The sequence below is a fragment of the Cololabis saira genome, chromosome 22, assembly GCF_033807715.1.
Source record: "Cololabis saira isolate AMF1-May2022 chromosome 22, fColSai1.1, whole genome shotgun sequence".
NCBI classification, from domain to species: Eukaryota; Metazoa; Chordata; class Actinopteri; order Beloniformes; family Belonidae; genus Cololabis; species Cololabis saira.
In genome coordinates, this window is record NC_084608.1 from 1,163,056 (window position 1) to 1,185,760 (window position 22,705).

Below are 22,705 nucleotides of genomic sequence, written 5' to 3' on the forward strand. Positions count from 1 at the left end.
GAGAGAAAAGGGAGGAGAAGGGGGGGCCAGCAACGGGATGACCAGGGGTGGGGACCGCAGGCCAGCACGCAGCTCCCGAAGCTCCGGCCCAATCAGCAAGTCCCAGGTTGGGGTGCAGGGTCGGGGAAAGACTTGTGCTCCGTAATGCAAGCTACAAGCCACCCACGACCACCTGCAGGTTCCGGTGTCCGGCAAAGGATGCTGCAACATGGACAAAAGAGAGAAAAGGGAGGAGAAGGGGGGGCCAGCACAAGAAATTACAGGAGCGACTCTGACACACTAAAGTTTACACTACCTAGAGATTTACCAACACCAGTTAGAGGTTTACTAAACACTAACTATAGGCTTTACTAAACAGAAAGGTTTTAAGTTTAGTTTTAAAGGTGGAGGTGGTGTCAGCCTCCTTAACCCAGATTGGAAGTTGGTTCCATAGTAGTGGTGCCTGATAGCAGAACGCCCGCCCTCCAAATCTACATTTAGATACTCTAGGAACTACGAGTAAACCTGCACTCTGAGAACGGGTTTTAAAAGGGTTATTGATGCATGGAAATGCAGTTAGTGTTTCTCCGATCGATGTAACGCAGCACGAGCACAGGTTGGCAGTGCGTGGAAATATCCATGGTCTCATCTGCTTGTATTGCGATGAAATCGCTACTCTGGGCTTCTGTGATGATGTGCTCCCTCACAACAGATAGCATACAGTCCAGTAACTCATTCTGTACAGTTTTTGAAGTCCCCTTGAAAACGGTGGCGTTCTCAATGTACTCCTTCAACACACAATCAATGGAAGACACAAAATTTACCAGCGCACGGAATATCCCAGGATTGTCAGAGCTCTCACTCTCATCATGGCCACGCAAAGCCAGCTCAAACTTGCACACGTTCTATTATTCTAGACAGGATGTGTCGATTTTTGTTCACCTCTTCATTGGGCCTTCGTATGCCGATCCGGTAGCTCATCCAGCTATTCAGCGATGCTAAGTCTGCCAAAAAAGGTGAGCTTCATGCTGCTATCCAGGTGGCTTTGGCTCTTTTCGTGTCGTTTATATTTTTTAGGTCTCTTACCCCCATAGTTGTCCATAAACTATCATTGTCTGCACTTTGAAACAATAGGCAGGGAAAACAATAAATTACATTGTTAACGCCACAGTCAGTTAGCCATCTCCTTTTCTGTTGACAGGTGCGGGAGAAGCTTCGGTTGTAGACCCGCCCTGCTGCTGAATGTTTAAACGGGGTTGGTCGGGCCCAAGCTCCTTTACCTTGCGTTTTTCCTCCACTGTACGCCTCGAGAAAGGGTGATTTTGTAAATAAACAACCAAATTTAGTTTAGTTCCCTCAGTTTGGCTTCTGTCTGTCATTTTGCTCAGCTAAAAAAAGACGGAATGAATTGTCCAATCACAGTAGATTAGAAAAAAAAACATACAAATACGTCACGATACTGATCATTGATTGGTTGCTGATAACTGTGAGTTTCAGGGACGCATACACCCTTTACCCTTTTGACCCTTTACAAATCTAATTCAAACCAATTAAAAGAGATCCTCAGGTCACGTGCTTATCAAATGTTGGAGAGCTGAAACTGGATTCTGTTTAGTAGTAAAGTAAATAAAATAAAATAAGAAAAGCATTTTGGAACCAAATAAATATTTAAACAACATTTAATTACTATTGACAGTCACCCGCAGACTGAAATAACACATTATATGCTTCTTACAGCATGTTTTTAATTACATTTTTCTGTTATTCTTCTTCTCTAGATTTGATGGTGGCGGCGCCCTAGCGCCCTCTACTGACCAGCCACCACTGAGATATATATATATATATATATATATATATATATATATATATATATATATAATGTGTGTGTAACCCACAGCGTTTGAGCAGAAGAATACCGCCGTAGCCTCTCTACACCTCCCCTGTACTCTGCGTTGTGGTTTTATTGTGGACGTGGTGGGGTGTTGTGCAGAGAGAAGGAGACACCACACATTGGCTTCACTTTAATGCTTCCTCAGGGCACCTTACAACACATGGAAAGTAAACTTTTTTTTTAGGAATAAATAGATAAATTCCTCAAACAATAATAATCAAATCTCCAAAAATAACAGATAACATTAAAAATAAGGGTTGCTGTCAAATTAAATTAAATACACCTTAGAAAGGAAACAATTCTAAAATATAAGATACAAACTAACGAATGAGATGCTAAATTCACAGTTAAAACCACTGCTCTGTCCTGCACTATTAAACAGATTAAACATTGTAAGGGCTCTTAACATACTAGTAATGTTTACCACAACTCAATAACCTGAAGAGCTAATAGCGTGCTAGCGGAAGTTACCACGTCACAAAACACACATGATGAATATTCAAACTCATGGCGGAACGTAGTTTAAAATGTAAACAAACAGCATCATGGCACAAATTAAGTGGATGGATGGTTTTAGCGCTAATCTTTGATGATAATTCAGGCTGCCATTAACAATGCTTACCTTACAAAACATGGAAAGTAAACTTTAAAAAACATGGCGGCCCGCACGGGACGTAATTCAAAACAGCGAGAACTGCTGGTCCTCCTAAGACACCGACAGTGCGACTGCGACACCTAGTGACCCACTCAGACCACTGTCCTTCATATATATATATATATATATATATATATATATATATATATACTGTATATACACACAGTACAGACCACAAGTCTGGACACTCCTCATTCAAACAAATGAGGAAATGTGTCCACACTTTTGGTCCGTACTGTGTGTGTGTGTGTGTGTATGTGTGTGTGTATATATATATAATTGAATTATATAGTTGAATCAGGGATCAGGGATCGGATTTATATTTTATTTTCATTATTTTGATCAGTGCATCAAACAGACTATCGAAAAAATGCTAAACAACTGGTTTATCAACAAGCAACGGGTCCATGTAATTTTGCACGACAACACTGCTAATATGAAGAAAGCTATGGGTCAGGTGGGAGTGCGGAGTGTGGTCTATGTCACGTCAAGTGAGTTCAATACATTTGTTTGTGGTTATCTGCGCATGTGCACAGCAGTGTTACAGCGGAGGCAAAAAATAAAAGAGGTTACAACGGTGATTGAAAACTGAACGAAGCTAGCATCTTCTTCCGGCTCTCGACGAAGGCGGACGCTTTTTCTGCTCCCTCTCCCTTATCTATCTGCTTTTGCTTGTCTCGTCTTCAGAGTTTCCTTCTTTTCACTCCTCCGAAATTACAAACATGGAATTGATTAACTGGTCTCTCAGCACAATTGACCAAATTTTTGCAACAAGAAGACAGGGGGTAAAGGACCCCCTGTGGGACATTTTTTGCTGGATACACAATGGATTCATAAGTCCTGGAAGCCTTTATGTATGGCAATAATGTCAATCGAGGACGTAAAAGATGTAACAAGATTGATAACAACATGGAGAAGCTGGGAGCTCAGCTTGGCCGGAATTGATCACTATTCGTCTGATTGGAGTCGCTGATGATGATCCAGAGACTGAAGGCAGACGGAAAATTACTGAGGCTGCCTGTTTTCAAAACAATAGCTGATTCTACAAATTTGCCCTTGACAGAGCGGTCTTGGCCCGACCGCTCCTGCTCACAATCTCCTGGAGGAATGTAAACAAGATGACTCTGTCCCACACTAGCCCTCCCCTCTCCCACAAACATCTGCGGACCCTGTTTTCAGAACTGTACGAGCCGCCTGATAACATCAAGGACATTGGCTGTAGCTGCTCTGGGCGAGGGTTCACGGACTACCGTTTACACACACAATGATAAATACACCTTCCTTTAATGTCAACGCCTTCCTCGGCTACCTTCTTATCACCCCCCCGACACGGACGTCGGGTTTCGAGCGCCACGCGTTTGCGGCGCACACTTGGACGGAATGTGCCGGGACCCCTTTTAATTGTTTGATTGTACTTTATTTAAGTTATTACATTAATCAAATCCTCATCCTCCGTTTCTGCATTAAACAGCTGCGCTAAATCCGCTGTGCCAGTCCCACTTTCCTCGCTGTCAGTCATTTTCCGTGCCGTGCGGCCCCTCGGAAATGATGCCGGCTTTTGCGAAAGCCCGAACAACAGTCCAACCCAGCAGACACGTCGGCCCACGCATCTACAATCCATCAACAGTAAACGACGGAGCCCGCCAACCCAGCGGCCGACCCAGCGGCCGACCCAGCGGCAGCCGACGCGCCCCCGCCCGTGGGGGCGGGTCGGCTGCGGCTCGGTCGGGTGGTTCCTCTGGCCTCTGTTGCGCAGCTCCCCCCCCGGGAGCTGCGTCTCCTTCTCGGTAGCGAGCCCGAGTCGCCCCGTCCGCTCCAGATGTCCCGCCACGGAGCCGCCGCCGGGCAATCACGGGCAATTCACGCGCCCCCCTTTAACGTTCTCGTGGTGGCCTACGTCCGCCTTACAATAATACAATGGGCGCATTGCGTCATTGGGCGCGCAGCACATTTAAAAAAAGAAAAAAAGACATTTATATGCGCTTAATGGTCGCAAAAATACGGTAATTCACATTTACATTTGTTGGTCCACAGCCCTATGTGAACATGGGAAGCTATAATTTGAACTTTAAGGCCCAGCTCTGAGGCCTCACTCTGAGACCAGCCTTGAGTTTTCTTACAGCTGACCGCATGGTCTTGGGAACAAAGGAATGACTCAAACTCCAAGCAGGAATCCTCTCCTACTAAACCCCCCACACACACTCTTATCTTGGTCATAAAACCTCCGAGCATGTTCTCACTGGATGAAACGAAATCTCGTCTACCATTTTGAGTCACGTGAACCTCAATCACGTGACACACACACACACACACACACACACACACACACACACACACACACACACACACACACACACACACACACACACACACACACACACACACACACACACACACACACACACACACACATACACACACGTAATCGGAAGTTTGTGTTTACTGTTAGTTAGTTGTCGTTTTTATGTGTAGCTTATAAAACCTCCGAGCTTGTTTTCACTGAATGAGACGAAATCTTTGTGTTTACTGTTAGATAGTTGTTTTTGTGTAGTTTAGCCATCATAATTTATCCTAAGTGTTGTTTTATCATCTTTTTAACACTTGTGTAAATAAATTCTGATTCATTTAAATGAGAGAAGTTGTTTGTGTTTATTTCATACATATTTGTCACAGCTGCTGGTTGCAAAGGTCTGTGCTAGAACTCCTTCCTTCACTGTTGTTCTGAGGAATAACTGTTACCTTGAGACGAATTTTGCTGTTTAGTTATCATTTTCCTGATTATGTCAGGTGGTGCCCCGTTTTGATGAATTCATTTTGATAATTCCATTTGATAAATAATCTACTTAATTATTAACAATTGTTGAAGGGCAACTATTAATAACTCTTTGATAATTGAACCAGCACCCCATCTGTGGCACAACACATTTCCATTTGAACAATTTTTACTAGTTAATAGTTGTACTATTATTACTTGATTGTTCAAGCTACCTCCAAGATAACTCCACTGTTTAAATGCAAAATGATAAAATGGGGACAACCTGGATCTGTTTATTTTGCATTTTATTTTATTTTTCTATAAACACATCATACACAGATAAATATAATTTATAGTTACAGTGGGGCAAAAAAACCAGTTGTGCATGTTCTCCCACTTAAAAAGATGATATACCTGTAATTTTCATCACAGGCATGTCTCAACTATGAGAGACAAAATGAAAAAAAAAATCCAGAAATTCACAGTCTGATTTTTAAAGAATGTATTTGCAAATTATAATGGAAAATAAGTATTTGGTCAATAACAAAAGTTCATCTCAATACTTTGTTATATACCCTTTGTTGGCAATGACAGAGGTCAAATATTTTCTGTAAGTCTTCACAAGGTTTTCTACACTGTTGCTGGTATTTTGGTCCGTTCCTCCATGCAGATCTCCTCTAGAGCAGTGATGTTTTGGGGCTGTCGCTTTTGCATTTAAACAATGCAGTTCTCTTGAAGAATCAAGTAAAAAATAGTGCAACTATTAACTAGTAAAAATAGTCCAAATTTAAACATAAATTTGAATTAAATAAAAACACCAGCTCAACTTACCCAGCAGGCATGCAAGCAAATAAGCAAATGCTACAGTGTCATAAAATAAGGGCAGTAATGTTCTCTTTAGACTATCATTTTAGTCCTTACTGTAATGTTCTGGCTTAATGAATAAAATGTTTGTTTTTGAAGTGACCTACAATCTTCCTCTTGGTAGCCAGGGTGTCCATCCCGCTGTTGAGAAAGCAAGCCCTCATGGACCCGTTGCTTGTTGATGCACTTATCAAAATAATGAGAATACAATATATATCTGATCCCCGATCGGGATGCCATGTCCGATTTCGATCCAGTCTGAAATCACATGATCGGGCCTGATTTCCGATCACGTGATCGGATCGGGACATCCCTAGTAATCAATAATCTCAATAATATTGTGTAATTTAATTCAGAGGAACAGCTAAACATATTTCCTAAAATGCATGTATGCATGCATGTACTGCTGAAACATTCAAGTGTATTGCCTAATACGAGACTGAAATGAATGTCCTAACTATAAATCAGCTTTCATAGAAGACAGGTCCATCAAGATAACATTTCTCCATTCAAAGGAATGACACTATAACCCGGAGGTTTAATCTTTTTGAAAATCTGCACAGCACTTTGGTCCATAGTAGCAGCTTCAAGTGCTTTATCAATAAATATAGGATGGTATGATATGATTCACTGAGCTGTCGCAGAAAAAAAACACAATGAAAAATAGGTAGATGTAGTCACACTATCATGGCCTGTCAGATTAACAAAGGCTTTAATGTAGAGGTGGGGCTTTAAAATGTATCTTTAGGTACAAGAAAGAGGTTGATACAAGAAAGAGGTTGAGGTGGTGATTGTCTAGAGCAACAAACAAATTCTTGAGAGTTCCTTTACAATACTGAAATATAGTTAGACTGCATATTTCCATTTCTCAAAGTTGATTGTATACACTGCACACTCACTGACACAAACAAACATACAGTCCAGATAACTAAATAACACATGAATAAAAAAATGAAAATGTTTGTAGTTCTTATAATGTTCTACTTTGTAGACGCTTATATCATGGATTGTTTCATTTCAAGTCCAAATTTGCATGTTATTTAATCTGATAGATTTTTGCTCAACAGTTATTGTATACATCACTTTAGTTTTCTAACTCTTTCAGGTCATGTGGAAACCACAGTAATTAAATAAAAGAACAAGTATTGGGCATTCAATCACCAACTGAACAGTTTTCTCTTGCTACCACATTACTTGAACAATTATATTTTACACACAAACAAAGATTCCAGTTCCTTATTTGTATCATTAGTGTCATTATTATTATGATTGTTTTTTTTAGATTTTGTAGTCTCCTTTTAATCAGTGCCTTACAATACAGCATCACTTGAAATGTAAGTTTCTGATAAAGGTTCATAAGTGCATAGATGAAGAAAGCAAAAGCCATATGCCTCATTTAGGTAGTGGCTCCTCTTTTTTTCTTGAAAACAAGAAACTACAAATGACAATAAGGGTCTGTTCAAGACAACACAGAAGAACATACATCATACTAGACACAGAATGGATTTGACACTGCACTCCAGTTAATACGATGACAGTGAAGAGTGTGGACGTCCAATGGGTCTGCCACACAGCTGACTCCACGTCATGTGATCTCAGCGAAGGCGAGGTGATTCTGTAAGGGGCAGGAAATCACACAAAGAAATCAGGGACGCAAGGGGGCACGGTGGCGCAGCTGGTAGGGCAGCCGTCTCACAGCAAGAAGGTCCTGGGTTCGATTCCCGCCAGGGGACGCTGTGGGCGCTGAAGTGCGTGTTAGTTCCCCAATGACTTCAGTGCCCACACCCTGGGTGGGGTTGACAAAAGGGCCTTTCTGTGTGGAGTTTGCATGTTCTACCCGTGTTCCCTTGGGTAGCTAATGTGGGCTACCCTCACAAAAACATGCACACAGTCCTGGGCTATACTGCCCCCTCTGGCCAGCCGGGGCGCCAGATGGGGTGGGGAAGATCCGGCCAGAATAACGTGATCCTTCCTACGTCCGGCCGGAGAAGCCCCACCCTGCCTGGTGGGGCCTGCTCACTCCTCAGGTTAAGGAGGAGACCTGAGCTCAGTGCAGGGCCCTCCCGGGGTTGGTAGAGGATGGCAATGCCAAGGTAGGAACACTGGGTGATAAAATGGGGGAAAAAACCGGGATAAAAATATATTTAAAAAAAAGAAATCAGGGACGCTAAAAAAATAAATTTTGCTTTGAAATTGAGAAAGTTCAGAGAGATCTTAGCTTAAGATGTTTCTAAAAAAAACATAGGCCTGCTCTGACTTACTGTGTCTTACACCTGAGTTGTAGTCATTTCTCACCAGGCCCAGCAGCTTGTTTTCCTCTAGACTGTCAGACCCCAACCCGACTCGACTACTCAAAAATACTTTTCCTGTTATTGGTACGACAATACTGGACCATATCAACTTGTGTCTATTTTAGAATGTATACCAAACGTTTTTAAAGTTGCAATAATTAAACCTTTACTTAAAAAACCTCTTGACCCAGACATCTTAGCTAATTATAGACCAATTTCCAACCTTCCATTTGTATCTAAAATTCTGGAAAAGGCAGTTTCATGCCAGTTATGTGACTATTTGTATAGAAATGATCTGTTTGAAGTCTTTCAGTCAGGGTTCAGAATGCACCATAGCACAGAGAAAGCATTGGTTCCAGTCACGAATGACCTTCTTATGGCCTCAGATAAGGGATTAGTGTCCATACTGTTTCTACTGGACCTCAGATAAGGGATTAGTGTCCATACTGGTTATACCTGACCTCAGATAAGGGATTAGTGTCCATACTGGTTCTACTGGACCTCAGATAAGGGATTAGTGTCCATACGGGTTCTAATGGACCTCAGATAAGGGATTCGTGTCCATACTGGTTCTACTGGACCTCAGATAAGGGATTAGAGTCCATACTGGTTCTACTGGACCTCAGTGCTGCTTTTGACACTGTAGATCATGGCATTTTACTGCACAGGTTAGAGCATGTTGTTGGGATTAAAGGGACAGCTCTACGTTGGTTTAAATCATATATATCTGACAGGTTCCAGTTTGTTCATGTACATGAGGTTTCTTCAGAACAGTCAAGGGTCTGTTATGGTGTTCCGCAGGGTTCAGTGCTAGGGCCAATCTTGTTCAGTTTATACATGCAGTCACTGGGAAGTATAATCCAGAATCATGGCATACACTTTCATTGTTATGCTGATGATATGCAGCTCTATTTGTCTATGAAGCCGGATGAAACAGAACCGTTAGTTAAACTTCAGGCATGTCTTGGGGACATCAAGGACTGGATGTCCACTACTTTTTTATTTTAAATTCCAATTAAAACAGAGGTTGTTATTTTTGGCTTCAGGAAGGTAATTTGCTAAAAAGTAAATTGCTCAATAGGCAAAATGCAGCAGCACGAGTACTGACAGGAATCAGCAGGAGAGACCATGTCTCTCCAGTGTGAGCGTCGCTCCATTGGCTACCCGTAAAATTCAGAATCCAATTCAACATTTTATTAATTGCATATGAAGCCCAAAACGGCCTAGCTCTGTGATATTTGCAAGACCTGATAGTGCCACGCCCATTAATGCAAACCATTAAATATCACATTTGAAATTTTAAATGTGACAAACCAAAACATCAATCCTCTCTCAAAGAAATAAAGAGTGTGAGAGAATCATTGCAAATCATTTAATTTGCATTTTCTATCCATCCATCCATCGTCCGCCGCTTATCCGTTCCCGGGTCGCGGGGGCAGCGGCCTCAGCAGGGAGGCACTTCCCAGACACTTCCTCCAGCTCCTCCGAGGGGAGTCCAAGGCGTTCCCAGGCCAGCCGAGAGACATAGTCTCTCCAGCGTGTCCTGGGTCTTCCCCAGGGTCTCCTCCCGGTGGGACATGCCTGGAACACCTCCCTAGGGAGGCGTCCAGGAGGCATCCGGTACAGATGCCCAAGCCACCTCAGCTGACTCCTCTCAATGTGAAAGAGCAGCGGCTCGACTCCGAGCTCCTCCCGGGTGACTGAACTCCTCACCCTATCTCTAAGGGAGCGTCCAGCCACCCTGCAGAGGAAACTCATCTCGGCCGCTTGTATCCGCGATCTTGTCCTTTCGGTCACTACCCAAAGTTCATGACCATAGGTGAGGGTAGGTGCGTAGATTAAGGATAATCTTTATTGTCTCTCTTGAGAGAAATTTGTCTTGGACAAACTAGAGACTCCAGGCACCACATATATAACAAAAAACATATAAAATCACAATAAGCAAAAACACATCGTCATATCCCCCCGCTCTTTGCATGCCCCCTCGCAATGTCCTGAAAAAAACACCTCTACACAAAAAAATACCTTGCTACAGCAGCATTATTGCACTTCCCTCTACACATATAGCAGCATACTCATTATTGCACATCCCTCTATTCATACAGCAGCACACGTTATTGCACATTCCGCCCTTCACACACACACACACACACACACACACACACACACACACACACACACACACACACACACACACACACACACACACACACACACACACACACACACACACACACACACACACACACACACACACACACACACACACACCTCATTTCCTGCTATTGAGTATCTTGATTGATAATGGAATAAAAGAGAATTTAAATCTGTTGAGTTTACAGCTTGGCAACCTATACCTTCTGCCTGAAGGCATCAACTCATATTCCCTGTGCAGGATGTGATTTGGGATTGACCGGTAAATCGAGAGCTTCGCCTTTCGACTCAGCTCCCTCTTCACCACGACGGTCCGGTACATCGACCGCATAACTGCGGACGCTGCACCGATCCGTCTGTCAATCTCCCGCTCCATCATTCCCTCACTCGTGAACAAGACCCCGAGATACTTGAACTCCTCCACCTGAGGCAGGACTTCTCCACCCACCCGGAGAAGGCACGCCACCCTTTCCCGGTGGAGAACCATGGCCTCGGAGGTGCTGATTCTCATCCCTGCCGCGCCACACTCGGCCGCAAACCGCCCCAGCACATGCTGAAGGTCCCGGTCCGATGAAGCCAACAGGACAACATCATCTGCAAAAAGCAGAGACGAAATCCTGTGGTTCCCAAACCGGATCCCCTCTGGCCCCTGACTGCGCCTAGAAATCCTGTCCATAAAAATTATGAACAGGACCGGTGACAAAGGGCAGCCCTGCCGGAGTCCAACATGCACCGGGAACAAGTCTGACTTACTGCCGGCAATGCGAACCAGACTCCTGCTCCGATCATACAGAGACCGGACAGCCCTTAATAGAGGGCCCCGGACTCCATACTCACTGAGCACCCCCCACAGAATGGCACGAGGGACACGGTCAAATGCCTTCTCCAGATCCACAAAGCACATGTAGACTGGTTGGGCAAATTCCCATGAACCCTCGCGCACCCTGCGTAGGGTGTAGACCTGGTCCAGTGTCCCGCGACAGGGACGAAAACCGCATTGTTCCTCCTGAATCCGAGGTTCAACTATCGGCCGTATTCTCCTCTCCAGTACCCTGGAGTAGACTTTCCCGGGGAGGCTGAGAAGTGTGATCCCCCTATAGTTGGAACACACTCTCCGGTCCCCCTTTTTAAAAAGAGGGACCACCACCCCGGTTTGCCACTCCAACGGCACTGTCCCCTTCCTCCATGCGATGTTGCAGAGGCGTGTCAACCAAGACAGCCCTACGACATCCAGAGACTTGAGGTACTCAGGGCGGATCTCATCCACCCCCGGTGCCCTGCCACTGAGGAGCTTACGAACCACCTCAGTGACCTCGGCTTGGGTGATGGATGAGCATGCCCCAGAGTCCCCACTCTCTGCTTCCTCAGTGGAAGGCATGTCAGTCGGGTTGAGGAGATCCTCGAAGTATTCCCTCCACCGTCCGACGATATCCCCAGTCGAGGTCAACAGCTCCCCACCCACACCATAAACGGTGCCGGCAGAGTACTGCTTCCCCCTTCTGAGGCGCCGAACGGTCCTCCAGAATTTCCTCGAGGCCGACCGAAAGTCTTCCTCCATGGCCTCCCTGAACTCCTCCCAGACCCGGGTTTTTGCCTCCAGGACCGCCCGAGCTGCAGCTCGCTTGGCCTGTCGGTACCCATCTACTGCGTCAGGAGTCCCACAGGCCAACATAGCCCGATAGGACTCCTTCTTCAGTCTGACGGCATCCTGTACTTCTGGTGTCCACCACCGGATTGCCCACCCTAGGATTGCCGCCACGACAGGCACCGGAGACCTTGCGTCCACAACTTCGAGCCACCGCGTCGACAATGGAGGCAGAGAACATGTTCGACTTGGACTCAATGTCCCCCGCCTCCCCCGGGATCTGAGAGAAGCTCTCCCGGAGGTGAGAGTTGAAGATGTCCCTGACAGAGGGCTCAGCCAAACGTTCCCAACAGACCCTCACAATCCGTTTGGGTCTGCCCGGTCCGTCCAACCTCCTCCTCCGCCAGCGCATCCAACTCACCACCAGGTGGTGATCAGTTGACAGCTCAGCCCCTCTCTTCACCCGAGTGTCCAAGACATGCGGCCGAAGGTCAGATGAAACGACAACAAAGTTGATCATTGACCTCCGGCCTAGGGTGTTCTGGTGCCACGTGCACTGATGGACACCCTTATGCTTGAATATGGTGTTTGTTATGGACAAACTGTGACCAGCACATAAGTCCAACAACAAAACACCGCTCGGGTTCAGATTGGGGAGGCCGTTCCTCCCAATCACGCCTCTCCAGGTATCACTGTCATTGCCCACGTGAGCGTTGAAGTCCCCCAGTAGAACAATGGAGTCCCCAGTTGGAGCACCATCAAGTACCCCTCCCAGGGACCCCAAGAAGGCCGGGTACTCCGCACTGCTGTTCGGCCCGTAGGCACAAACAATAGTGAGGGACCTTTTCCCGACCCGAAGGCGCAGGGAAGTGGGGTTGGTGAACTCCAACACATGGCGACTGAGCTGAGGGGCTATTAACAAGCCCACACCAGTCCGCCGCCTCTCACCCTGGGCAACTCCAGAGTAGTGGAGGGTCCAGCCCCTTTCAAGGAGCTGGGTTCCAGAGCCCAAGCTATGTGTGGAGGAGAGCCCGACTATCTCTAGCCGGTATCTCTCAACCTCACGCACAAGCTCCGGCTCCTTCCCCCCCAGCGAGGTGACATTCCATGTCCCCACTGTGAGGGTTTTGGTCCAGGGATTGGGTCGTCAAGGCACCCCGCCACGACTGCTACCCAGCCCACATAGCACCGGCCTGCCATGGTCCTTCCTGTGGGTGGTGGGCCTACGGGAAGGCGGACCCGCGTCGCCGTTTCGGGCTGAGCCCGGCCAAGTCCCACAGGCAAAGACCCGGCCACCAGGCGTTCGCCAGCGAGCCCCAACCCCAGGCCTGGCTCCAGGGCGGGGCCCCGGTGAACGCCGATCTGGGCGACGTTGCGGTCCTTGGTATAATTCTTCTCATGGTGGCTTTGTGAACCGCTCTTAGTCTGGCCCGTCACCCAGGACCTGTTTGCCATGGGAGACCCTACCAGGGGCATAAGTGCCCCCGACAACATAGCTCCTAGGATCACTCGGGCACACAAACCTCTCCACCACAGTAAGGTGGCGGTTCAAGGAGGGGCATTTTCTATAATATCCCAACCTTTTTTTATTCGGAATTGTACTAACTCTATGAATCATGTAAATTAAAACATTTACTTAATTTATACAATTTACAAAGCAGCACAATTGTTGGAAATAGGATTCTACATCTTTGCTTTCCTAATATTCCTTCCTAATTTGATACTTTGTTCACTGTGGCTTGTTTAGCTTCTAGGCATCTTTAGGCAGTGCTATTTTTAGCCAGACAGCTTTCTTCCAAGCCCAACATGGTCAGAGTGATTTATTTATTTTTTTGCTTTCTATCTGGCAATTGAGCACAGGCTGCTTCTGTCACGATGTGGTTGATTATGACCCAAACACAGGAGAGACCAAGAGGCAAGAGTTCCAAAAATGTTGATTTATTATCTTAACAAAACCAAAAAACGCTGCTGAGCAGGATTGCCAAAAACCAGAGCTTAAACAGGATCAAAAACCTGACATCCCACATGGAGGAAGGAAACAGTACAGACCAGCAGGGAGCAAGGGAAAGACAAGACCAGATACATAGAAGGGTTGACGAGACACAAGTGCAGACAATCAGGGCAGATGGGAAACAGGGAAGTCAAGACAGAACTGAAACACAGACACGGGTTTCACAATAAAACAGGAACTGAAACCAAACCGTGACAGCTTCAGCAGGAAGCTGTGAAGTAAATCTTATGTAATTTGTAGGTAAAGTTTGTTAAAATTGTTGCTTTTTTATCAGAAAAGCAGAAAAGTTAGCGGATAAGAGTAACAACAGACACACAACTACTGGATTTACTATTTTAAAGATAGGGAGGATAAACTCAGCACAAACGCAAGCAGGAAAAACACTTCAGGACAAATACCAAATTCTCTGGACGCTGTCAGCTTCGACTGAATAACCTCTGCTATTGTATAATTATGGGCATGCCAAGTAATGGCATGACCATATTGCAATCGTCCAGAATGGCCCAAAGGGCAATGTTGCTAGCATTTTGCTAACAAGCTAAAGTCGCAAAAGTCCCACGTCACACCAGCGGGTGTACAGCATGACCCCGCACTGATGTGGAAAAAAAAAATCCCCAAAAACTAAAACACGTCCGAAAAAATGAGGAAAAACATGAAAATGAAGGCGATATATTGGTATACAGAAAAGTTTCCCTTTTCTTATTATGGGCATGCCAAGTAGTGGCATGACCATATTGCAATCGTCCAGAATGGCCCAAAGGGCAATGTTGCTAGCATTTTGCTAACAAGCTAAAGTCGCAAAATTCCCACTGCGCACCAGCGGGTGCACAGCATGACCCCGCTCGGATGTGGAAAAAAAAAATCCCCAAAAACTGAAACACGGCCGGAAAAACGAGGAAAAACATGAAAATGAAGGCGATATATTAGTATCTACAAAAGGTTTCCCTTTTCTTATTATTCCGCACTTTTTTTCGTCCGTTAATGCGGCCCGAACCGGAACGTGCACCCATGCATGGCATACATCATTGGATGCGTCTCCATCGTGCCTCGATGGGCATTACTTTTTTCCGTAATAGGGGTTACCGTGGCAACGCTAGTTGCCAAAAAGCAAAAAAAAAGGCGAAAATTCAGACGCTTATTGCTCGGCCGAACTTCATCGTAGAGACATCATTCAAACTTTCAAACACTCAGCCCGATTGTCCCTAACCGACCGTACAACCTTATTATGCCAAGTATTACAGTTTTTGTGATATTGACCTTTCATTTATTTATTTTTTTCCGTTTGACTTTGGACGCTTGTTGCTAGGCAACAGGTTATCGTAGAGACATCGTACAAATGTTTCCCGACTCGGCACGTTGTGGACTTCAACATACTCAAATTTCATGAAGCTGGGATTTAAGGAAAATTTATGTCAAAATCCAGGCCACATGGCCCCATTCATTCGGATGGAGTTTTTTACCACTGTGAAACAAAAACCTATCCGTTAACATAGCCTGAACCGGAACATGCACCCATACATGGCATACATCGTTGGATGCGTCTCCTTCGTTCCTCGATGGGCATTACTTTTCTCAGTAAAAAGTGTTACCGTGGCAACGCTAGACGCCAAAAAGCAAAAAAAAGGCGAAAATTCGGACGCTTATTGCTCGGCCGAACTTTATCGTAGAGACATTGTTGAAACTTTCAAACACTCGGCCCGATTGGCACTAACGGACCCTACAACCTCATTATGCTAATTACTACAGTTTTCGCAATATTGACCTTTCATTTTTTTTAAATTTCCGTTTGAATTTGGACGCTTGTTGCTAGGCAACAGGTTATCCTAGAGACATCGTACAAATGTCCCCTGACTCGGCACGCTGTGGACTTCAACATACTCAAATTTTATGAAGCTGGGATTTAAGGAAATTTTATGTCAAAATCCATGCCAAATGGCCCCATTCATTCGGATGGGGTTTTGTACCATGGTGAAAAAAAAAACTATCCGTTAACATAGCCTGAACCGGAACATGCACCCATGCACGGCATACATCGTTAGATGCGTCTCCATCTTGCCTCGATGGGCATTACTATTCTCAGTCAAAAGTATTACCGTGGCAACGCTAGATGCCAAAAAGCAAAAAAAAAGGCGAAAATTCGGACGCTTATTGCTCGGCTAAACGTTATCGTAGAGACATCGTTGAAACTTTCAAACACTCGGCCCGATTGGCAATAACGGAACCTACAACCTCATTATGCTAATTATTACAGTTTTTGCGAAATGTAACTTTAATTCTTTTTTTTTTATTTCTGTTTGAATTTGGACGCTTGTTGCTAGGCAACAGGTTATCGTAGAGACATCGTACAAATGTTTCCCGACTCGGCACGCTGTGGACTTCAACATACTCAAATTTCATGAAGCTGGGATTTAAGTAAATTTTATGTCAAAATCCATGCCAAATGGCCCCATTCATTCGGATGGTTTTTTTTTACTATGGTGACAAAAAACCTATCCGTTAACGTAGCCTGAACCGGAACGTGCACCCATGCATGGCATACACCGTTAGATGCGTCTCCATCGTGCATCGATGGGCTTTACTTTTCTCAGTCAAAAGTGTTACCGTGGCAACGCTAGATGCCAAAAAGCGCGCCCCATTAATAACTATTGGGAGCACAGGAATGAATGAAATACAAGCGTAAAAACACCTCAAACTGACATAGAACCACCCTAAACACAACCACTACAGCCCCAAACCAAAGTAGCAAGAGGGGACGAATGGGCGGTAGGGCATGCCCATATCAAAATTGCCAGAAATTTTCTAGTTATTCTTATTATTCCGCACTTTTTTTCGTCCGTTAATACGGCCCGAACCGCAACGTGCACCCATGCATGGCATACATCGTTGGATGCGTGTCCATCGTGATTCGATGGGTATTACTTTTCTCAGTAATAGGGGTTACCGTGGCAACGCTAGTTGCCAAAAAGCAAAAAAAAAGGCGAAAATTCCCGCGCTTATTGCTCGGCCGAACTTTATCGTAGAGACATCGTTCAAACTTTGAAACACTCGGCCCGATAGTCTTTAAAGGACCATACAACTACATCATTCTAGTTATTACGGTTTTTGCGATATTTAACTTTCAATTTAAAAAAAAAATCTCTTTTATTTTGGACGTTTGTTGCTAGGCAACGGTTTATCGTACAGACATCATTACAACATTGACAAACCCGGGACGCTTTGTACTGCAACATATTTTAGTCTCGTCAAGCTAGCTATTACAGTTTTTGAGATATTCCACGTTGCTCATTTTGACGCTAACGGAATTTTGGACGCTTGTTGCGCGGCAACGCGATATCGTAGAGACTTTGATTCAACGTTAAAATACTCAGCTTGATGTGGACTACAACATACTGAGGTCTCATTACGCTGTCGTTTACAGCTTTTGAGATATTGAAGCCAAATTGTCCCATTCTATCCTATGGGGCTTGTTACTATGGCAAAAAAAACCAATGCATTTGTATGGGGGACCATGTGAATAAACAATCTGTTAATGCTGTCCGAACCGGAACGTGCACCCATGCATGGCATACATCGTTGGATGCGTCTCCATCGTGCCTCGATGAGCATTACTTTTCTCAGTCAAAAGTGTTACCGTGGCAACGCTAGACGCCAAAAAGCAAAAAAAAAGGCGAAAATTCGGACGCTTATTGCTCGGTCGAACTTTATCGTAGAGACATCGTTCAAACTTTCAAACACTCGGCCCGATTGGCACTAACGGACCCTACAAGCTCATTATGCCAATTATTAAAATTTTTGCGATATTGACCTTTAATTTTTCTTTTTTATTTCCATTTGACTTTGGACGCTTGTTGCTAGGCAACAGATTATCGTAGAGACATCGTACAAATGTCCCCTGACTCGGCACGCTGTGGACTTCAACATACTCAAATCTCATGAAGCTGGTATTTAAGGAAATTTTATGTCAAAATCCAGGCCAAATGGCCCCATTCATTCGGATGGGGTTTTGTACCATGGTGAAAAAAAAAACCTATCCGTTAACGTAGCCTGAACCAGAACGTGCACTCATGCATGGCATACATCGTTACATGCGTCTCCATCTTGCCTCGATGGGCATTACTATTCTCAGTCAAAAGCGTTACCATGGCAATGCTAGATGCCAAAAAGCGCGCCCCATTAATAACTATTGGGAGCACAGGAATGAATGAAATACAAGCGTAAAAACACCTCAAGCTGACATAGAACCACCCCGAACACAACCACTACAGCCCCAAACCAAAGCAGCGAGAGGGGGCGAATGGGCGGTAGGGCATGCCCATATCAAAATTTCCAGAAATTTTCTAGTTTTATTATAAAATTGTATAATCACTGCTCTGTGATTTGCAGACTTGCACGTGTATTCCCCTTATTAAGAAAAGAGACCCCCCTGGTCTCTGTGAGTTGCAACTGCAGGGGAATAGCAGTGAACAGCATCCCCGGTAAGGTCTACACAGGGGTGTCCAGTTGATAATCGGTCCTCAGATTCAGGAAAGGCACTGTAGGAATCTGTCCTGGCCATACAACCCTGGACCACCTCTATACTCTCACTAGCATCCAGAAGGGGGAATGGAGCTTTGCTCAACCAGTCCGCATGCATTTTGTGGACTTGGAGAAGGCATTTTACTGTGTCCCCTGGGGTATACTGCAGGACGACTGTCCTGAAGAATGCAGCACTGGGTCCATTGCTATGGACCTTTTAATGATGAAAGCAAAATTAACCAAGAGTTTGGCCTGCATTGCCAGTAGTACGTTGGATTTCTTTCTGGTGGGAGTACAACTCCAACCAGGCTTTGCCAGTGTTTCTGTTCCTAGCGTTTGTGAACAGGACTTCTAGGCGTATAGAATTTGAGCCACAAAGAAAGACTGTTGATTGGACATTTCAATGAAAGACCAGTTGAAGGCAAGTCTAAAACAGAAACAAGTTTGAGGTTAAGTCCAGAGTTTTGGTAGAGTTTGTGTTCCAAAACACGTCACTGTATGTTTGCCTTTTATTTCTGAGAAGCTGAAAGCTTTTGATCCCCCACAGCCCGTCCAGAAAGGCTTGGAGGTAGTCCTTTATGTAGCAGGACTCATTGTCTTCATCATCTTTTTTAAATATTCACAACCTGGAGAAAGCTGTTTATGCTCTAATCACCTCAAGATTAGACTATTGTAATGCACTATATATTTGCATCTCCAAGTCCTCTATTAGCCGCCTTCAACTAGTGCAGAATGCAGCTGCTCGTCTTTACTAACACTAAAAGACGTGAGCACATTTTATTCTGTAAAGCACTTTGGCTCACCTAGAGGTGGCTGTAAAGGGCTATATAAATAAAGTACATTTAGATTTACATTTACATCTGTTTCCTGTGGCAGCAGCGTGCATTTGAGTTAAAACAGCAGCAACATTCAATGAAAACATTTAGGGTATTATTACATGTATACGCATAAAATGATCTAACTATATGCTGTTAGGTTTAGGTGTAGGTTTGATTAATCATCACAAACTCAAAAGATTAAATTGGAGTACAAGCTGAAATTTGGACATCACCTTCTTTGTGAATGAGTTGGGATGAATAACATTTTTACTGGTAATGTATACTCTGGTGCTGTTGGTAATCTTTCAATAAACTGTCTGTAGAACATCAAGGAAGTGTTTGTTTTTCCATAACCAATGTATTAAATAACTTTGAAAGTAAGAAAGGAAAATTACTGTTTTTTAAGTAATTTTAAACTGAAGTTGTTTATTTATTTTGAACCTATTTGCATCAAAATCTGACATTGGTATAGCTTAAACCACTCAGTCTAAATTTTATTTGAATTAAAAACTTTAGGAAAAACAATAAATGAAGAATAAAAATGTATTCCTTAATTATGTGAGGAGGAGACATAATTGCTGACTGGATAGTTTTTGCCTTCTACCCTATGGAACAAAAGTTATGACTGTAACTACGGTTCTATGAGTCCCAGATGACCGCCAGGCGGTGCTGTGAGCACTGGATATCTCCGCACACGCATGCGCATGTCGAGTACAATAACAACAATTTCACGTCACCCGTGACCCCTGCATAACCCCCGGAAGGGTATAACTTCCGGCGTCGGCAGGTGATCGGTTCCTAGAATCTTCTCGCTAGAGCGCGAGGATTCTGAGTGACCGGAGGGCCTGGCGGTCATCCGGGACTCATAGAACCGTAGTTACAGTCGTAACTTTCGTCCCTTTATGACCACCAGGCGGTGCTGTAAGCACTGGATAACAAATACCAACCAGGGGCTCAAAAGGTGGAGAAGAGAGGGCACCTATCACCATGGGTAGGTCCCACACTGGGACCCTCAGGGGGGGGCAGCCTCAGAGCCCCCCTGAGAAAGAGAAACCAACCGGTGGCATTCTCAACCCGGGCATGTTGCAATGAAATGGCCGCCACGTACACCGTACACAGTGGACTGAGCACGGCCACCATCCAGGAGGGACTGAAGGAACTCCAGGATCGTGGCCACGGGGCGAAGCACAGGGTCCTCTGCCCTGTCTGCACACCAGGCAGAGAATCTCCTCCACTTGCACTCATACTGGAGGTGGGTGGATGGCGCACGGGCATTCAAGATGGTAGCCCTGACAGGCTCAGTACAGCTTGACACTAACGGGTCGGACCCTGCAGTGGCCAGACTCAGAGTCGAAGTCGACGGGGCCGGGGTGCCAAACCTGACCCCCCAGCTGGGACAGAAGATCCCTCCGGTTGGGGAGGTTCAAGTTCAAGTTCAAGTTAACTTTATTTAATACCCGTAGGTAGATCTGTTTTGCAGTAAAAGGCATCTCACACACAATCTCTACTGTCTTCAGTTTGACACAGGACAAAAACGGTAAAAACAATGAACAGGTTTGCAACAGAACAAGACAGACATGGCAGGTACTCACAATGCTCACTGACAGGATAAAAGTAGATGTTGCCCACAAGGCAAAGAACAATGAATGAATAAAGAAAGTAAAAACCAAGGTCAGGGTTCCTAAAAAATAGAAATAAATAAGTTAAAAGCAGGATAGACCTCAGTAATAAATAAAAATGGTTAAGATTTGTTTAAAAGAGAGACAGCAGCAGGGACGAAGCTGTTTCTGTAGCGTGTGGTCCTAGTTCTGGAGACTTTAAATCTGCGTCCTGATGGCAGTAGCTGGAACTCACTCGCCATTGGGAATGGAGCTGGCGAGCCACTAGCTTACAGTGACTCCAGGCCCAGCTGTGTTTCCCCAATCAGCCGACCTGACCATTTAATAATTTGGTTGAGTGAGCTCCTTTCTTTTATGCACAGGTTTCCGAACCATGATGCAAATGAAAAAGCTCAAACAGATTCAATAAAAGCATAATAAAAAAGTGTCATCATGGTCCTATCAACATGGAAACGGGACAACAGACAGAACAGCCGCTGGTGTCCCTTCCTGCTCACAGCTTTGCAGTTTTCTTTAAATTTTAAGGTAGAGTCAATGATTGTCCCCAGATATTTAAAGGATTGTACCTCTTCAATGACTTGTCCCTTAATGGTGCCATGGTGCGCTGCAGCAGAGCCTCCGCAGCAGTGGAAACCATGTATTCCCTGGCCAGAAGGGGGCCACCAAGAGGAGCCTGTGACCCCTCTGGAGGACTCTCTGCAACGTTGGCACCCAAATCGTTTCCACTACCTCCGGATGAAGCCGCCACTCTCCCGGTGGAGGCCTGCGCCCGGAAAGGAAGTCTGCCACCTGATTCCTGTCCCCTGGGGGGGGTGGCACAAGAAACTAAAGGGAACGATGGACAAAAATGATAGCTATGAGATATTTATAATAAATAAAAATGGTAATGGAGAAGAGAGGCAGGGAAAAGGAGAGGAGAAGAAGGGTGAGAGGCACCACCCAGCGGATCATGTCGGTGCCCCCCTGCAGCATAAGCCTATAGCAGCATATCTACCGCAAAGCTATATTTGAGACTAACTATTATAGTTTTGTTCTATAGCTGCAACTATGACTACTGACTCTAACACACTAGAGTTTACACTACCTAGAGATTTACCAACACCAGCTAGAGGTTTACTAAACACTAACTATAGGCTTTACTAAACAGAAAGGTTTTAAGTTTAGTTTTAAAGGTGGAGGTGGTGTCAGCCTCCTTAACCCAGATTGGAAGTTGGTTCCAAAGTAATGGTGCCTGATAGCAGAACGCCCGCCTTCCAAATCTACATTTAGATACTCTAGGAACTACGAGTAAACCTGCACCCTGGGAGCGGAGAGCTCTGCCAGGAACATAAGGCACTATCAAATCTTGTAAATACTGCGGAGCTAAGCCGTTTTGGGCTTTATATGCAAGTAATACATTTTTTTATTGAATTCTGAATTTTACAGGTAGCCAATGGAGCGACGCTAACACTGGAGAGACGTGGTCTCTCCTGCTGATTCATGTCAGCACTCGTGCTGCTGCATTCTGGATCAGCTGGAGCCTATTCCGCAAATTACTTGGACATCCTGCTAACACATTACAGTAATCC

At 44.9% G+C, this 22,705-nt stretch overlaps 1 protein-coding gene across 1 annotated transcript in view; it reads right to left on the bottom strand.

Annotated features, from left to right (window-relative positions):
• Positions 1-5,519: 5,519 nt before the first annotated feature.
• Positions 5,520-22,705, bottom strand: part of plppr5b (phospholipid phosphatase related 5b) — a 155,506-nt gene continuing 138,320 nt past the window's right edge. The window contains exon 6 of the mRNA XM_061713037.1: positions 5,520-7,759. Coding sequence (XP_061569021.1) covers positions 7,730-7,759 — 30 coding nt within the window. The 3' untranslated portion in view covers positions 5,520-7,729. The remainder of the gene's footprint in view (positions 7,760-22,705) is intronic.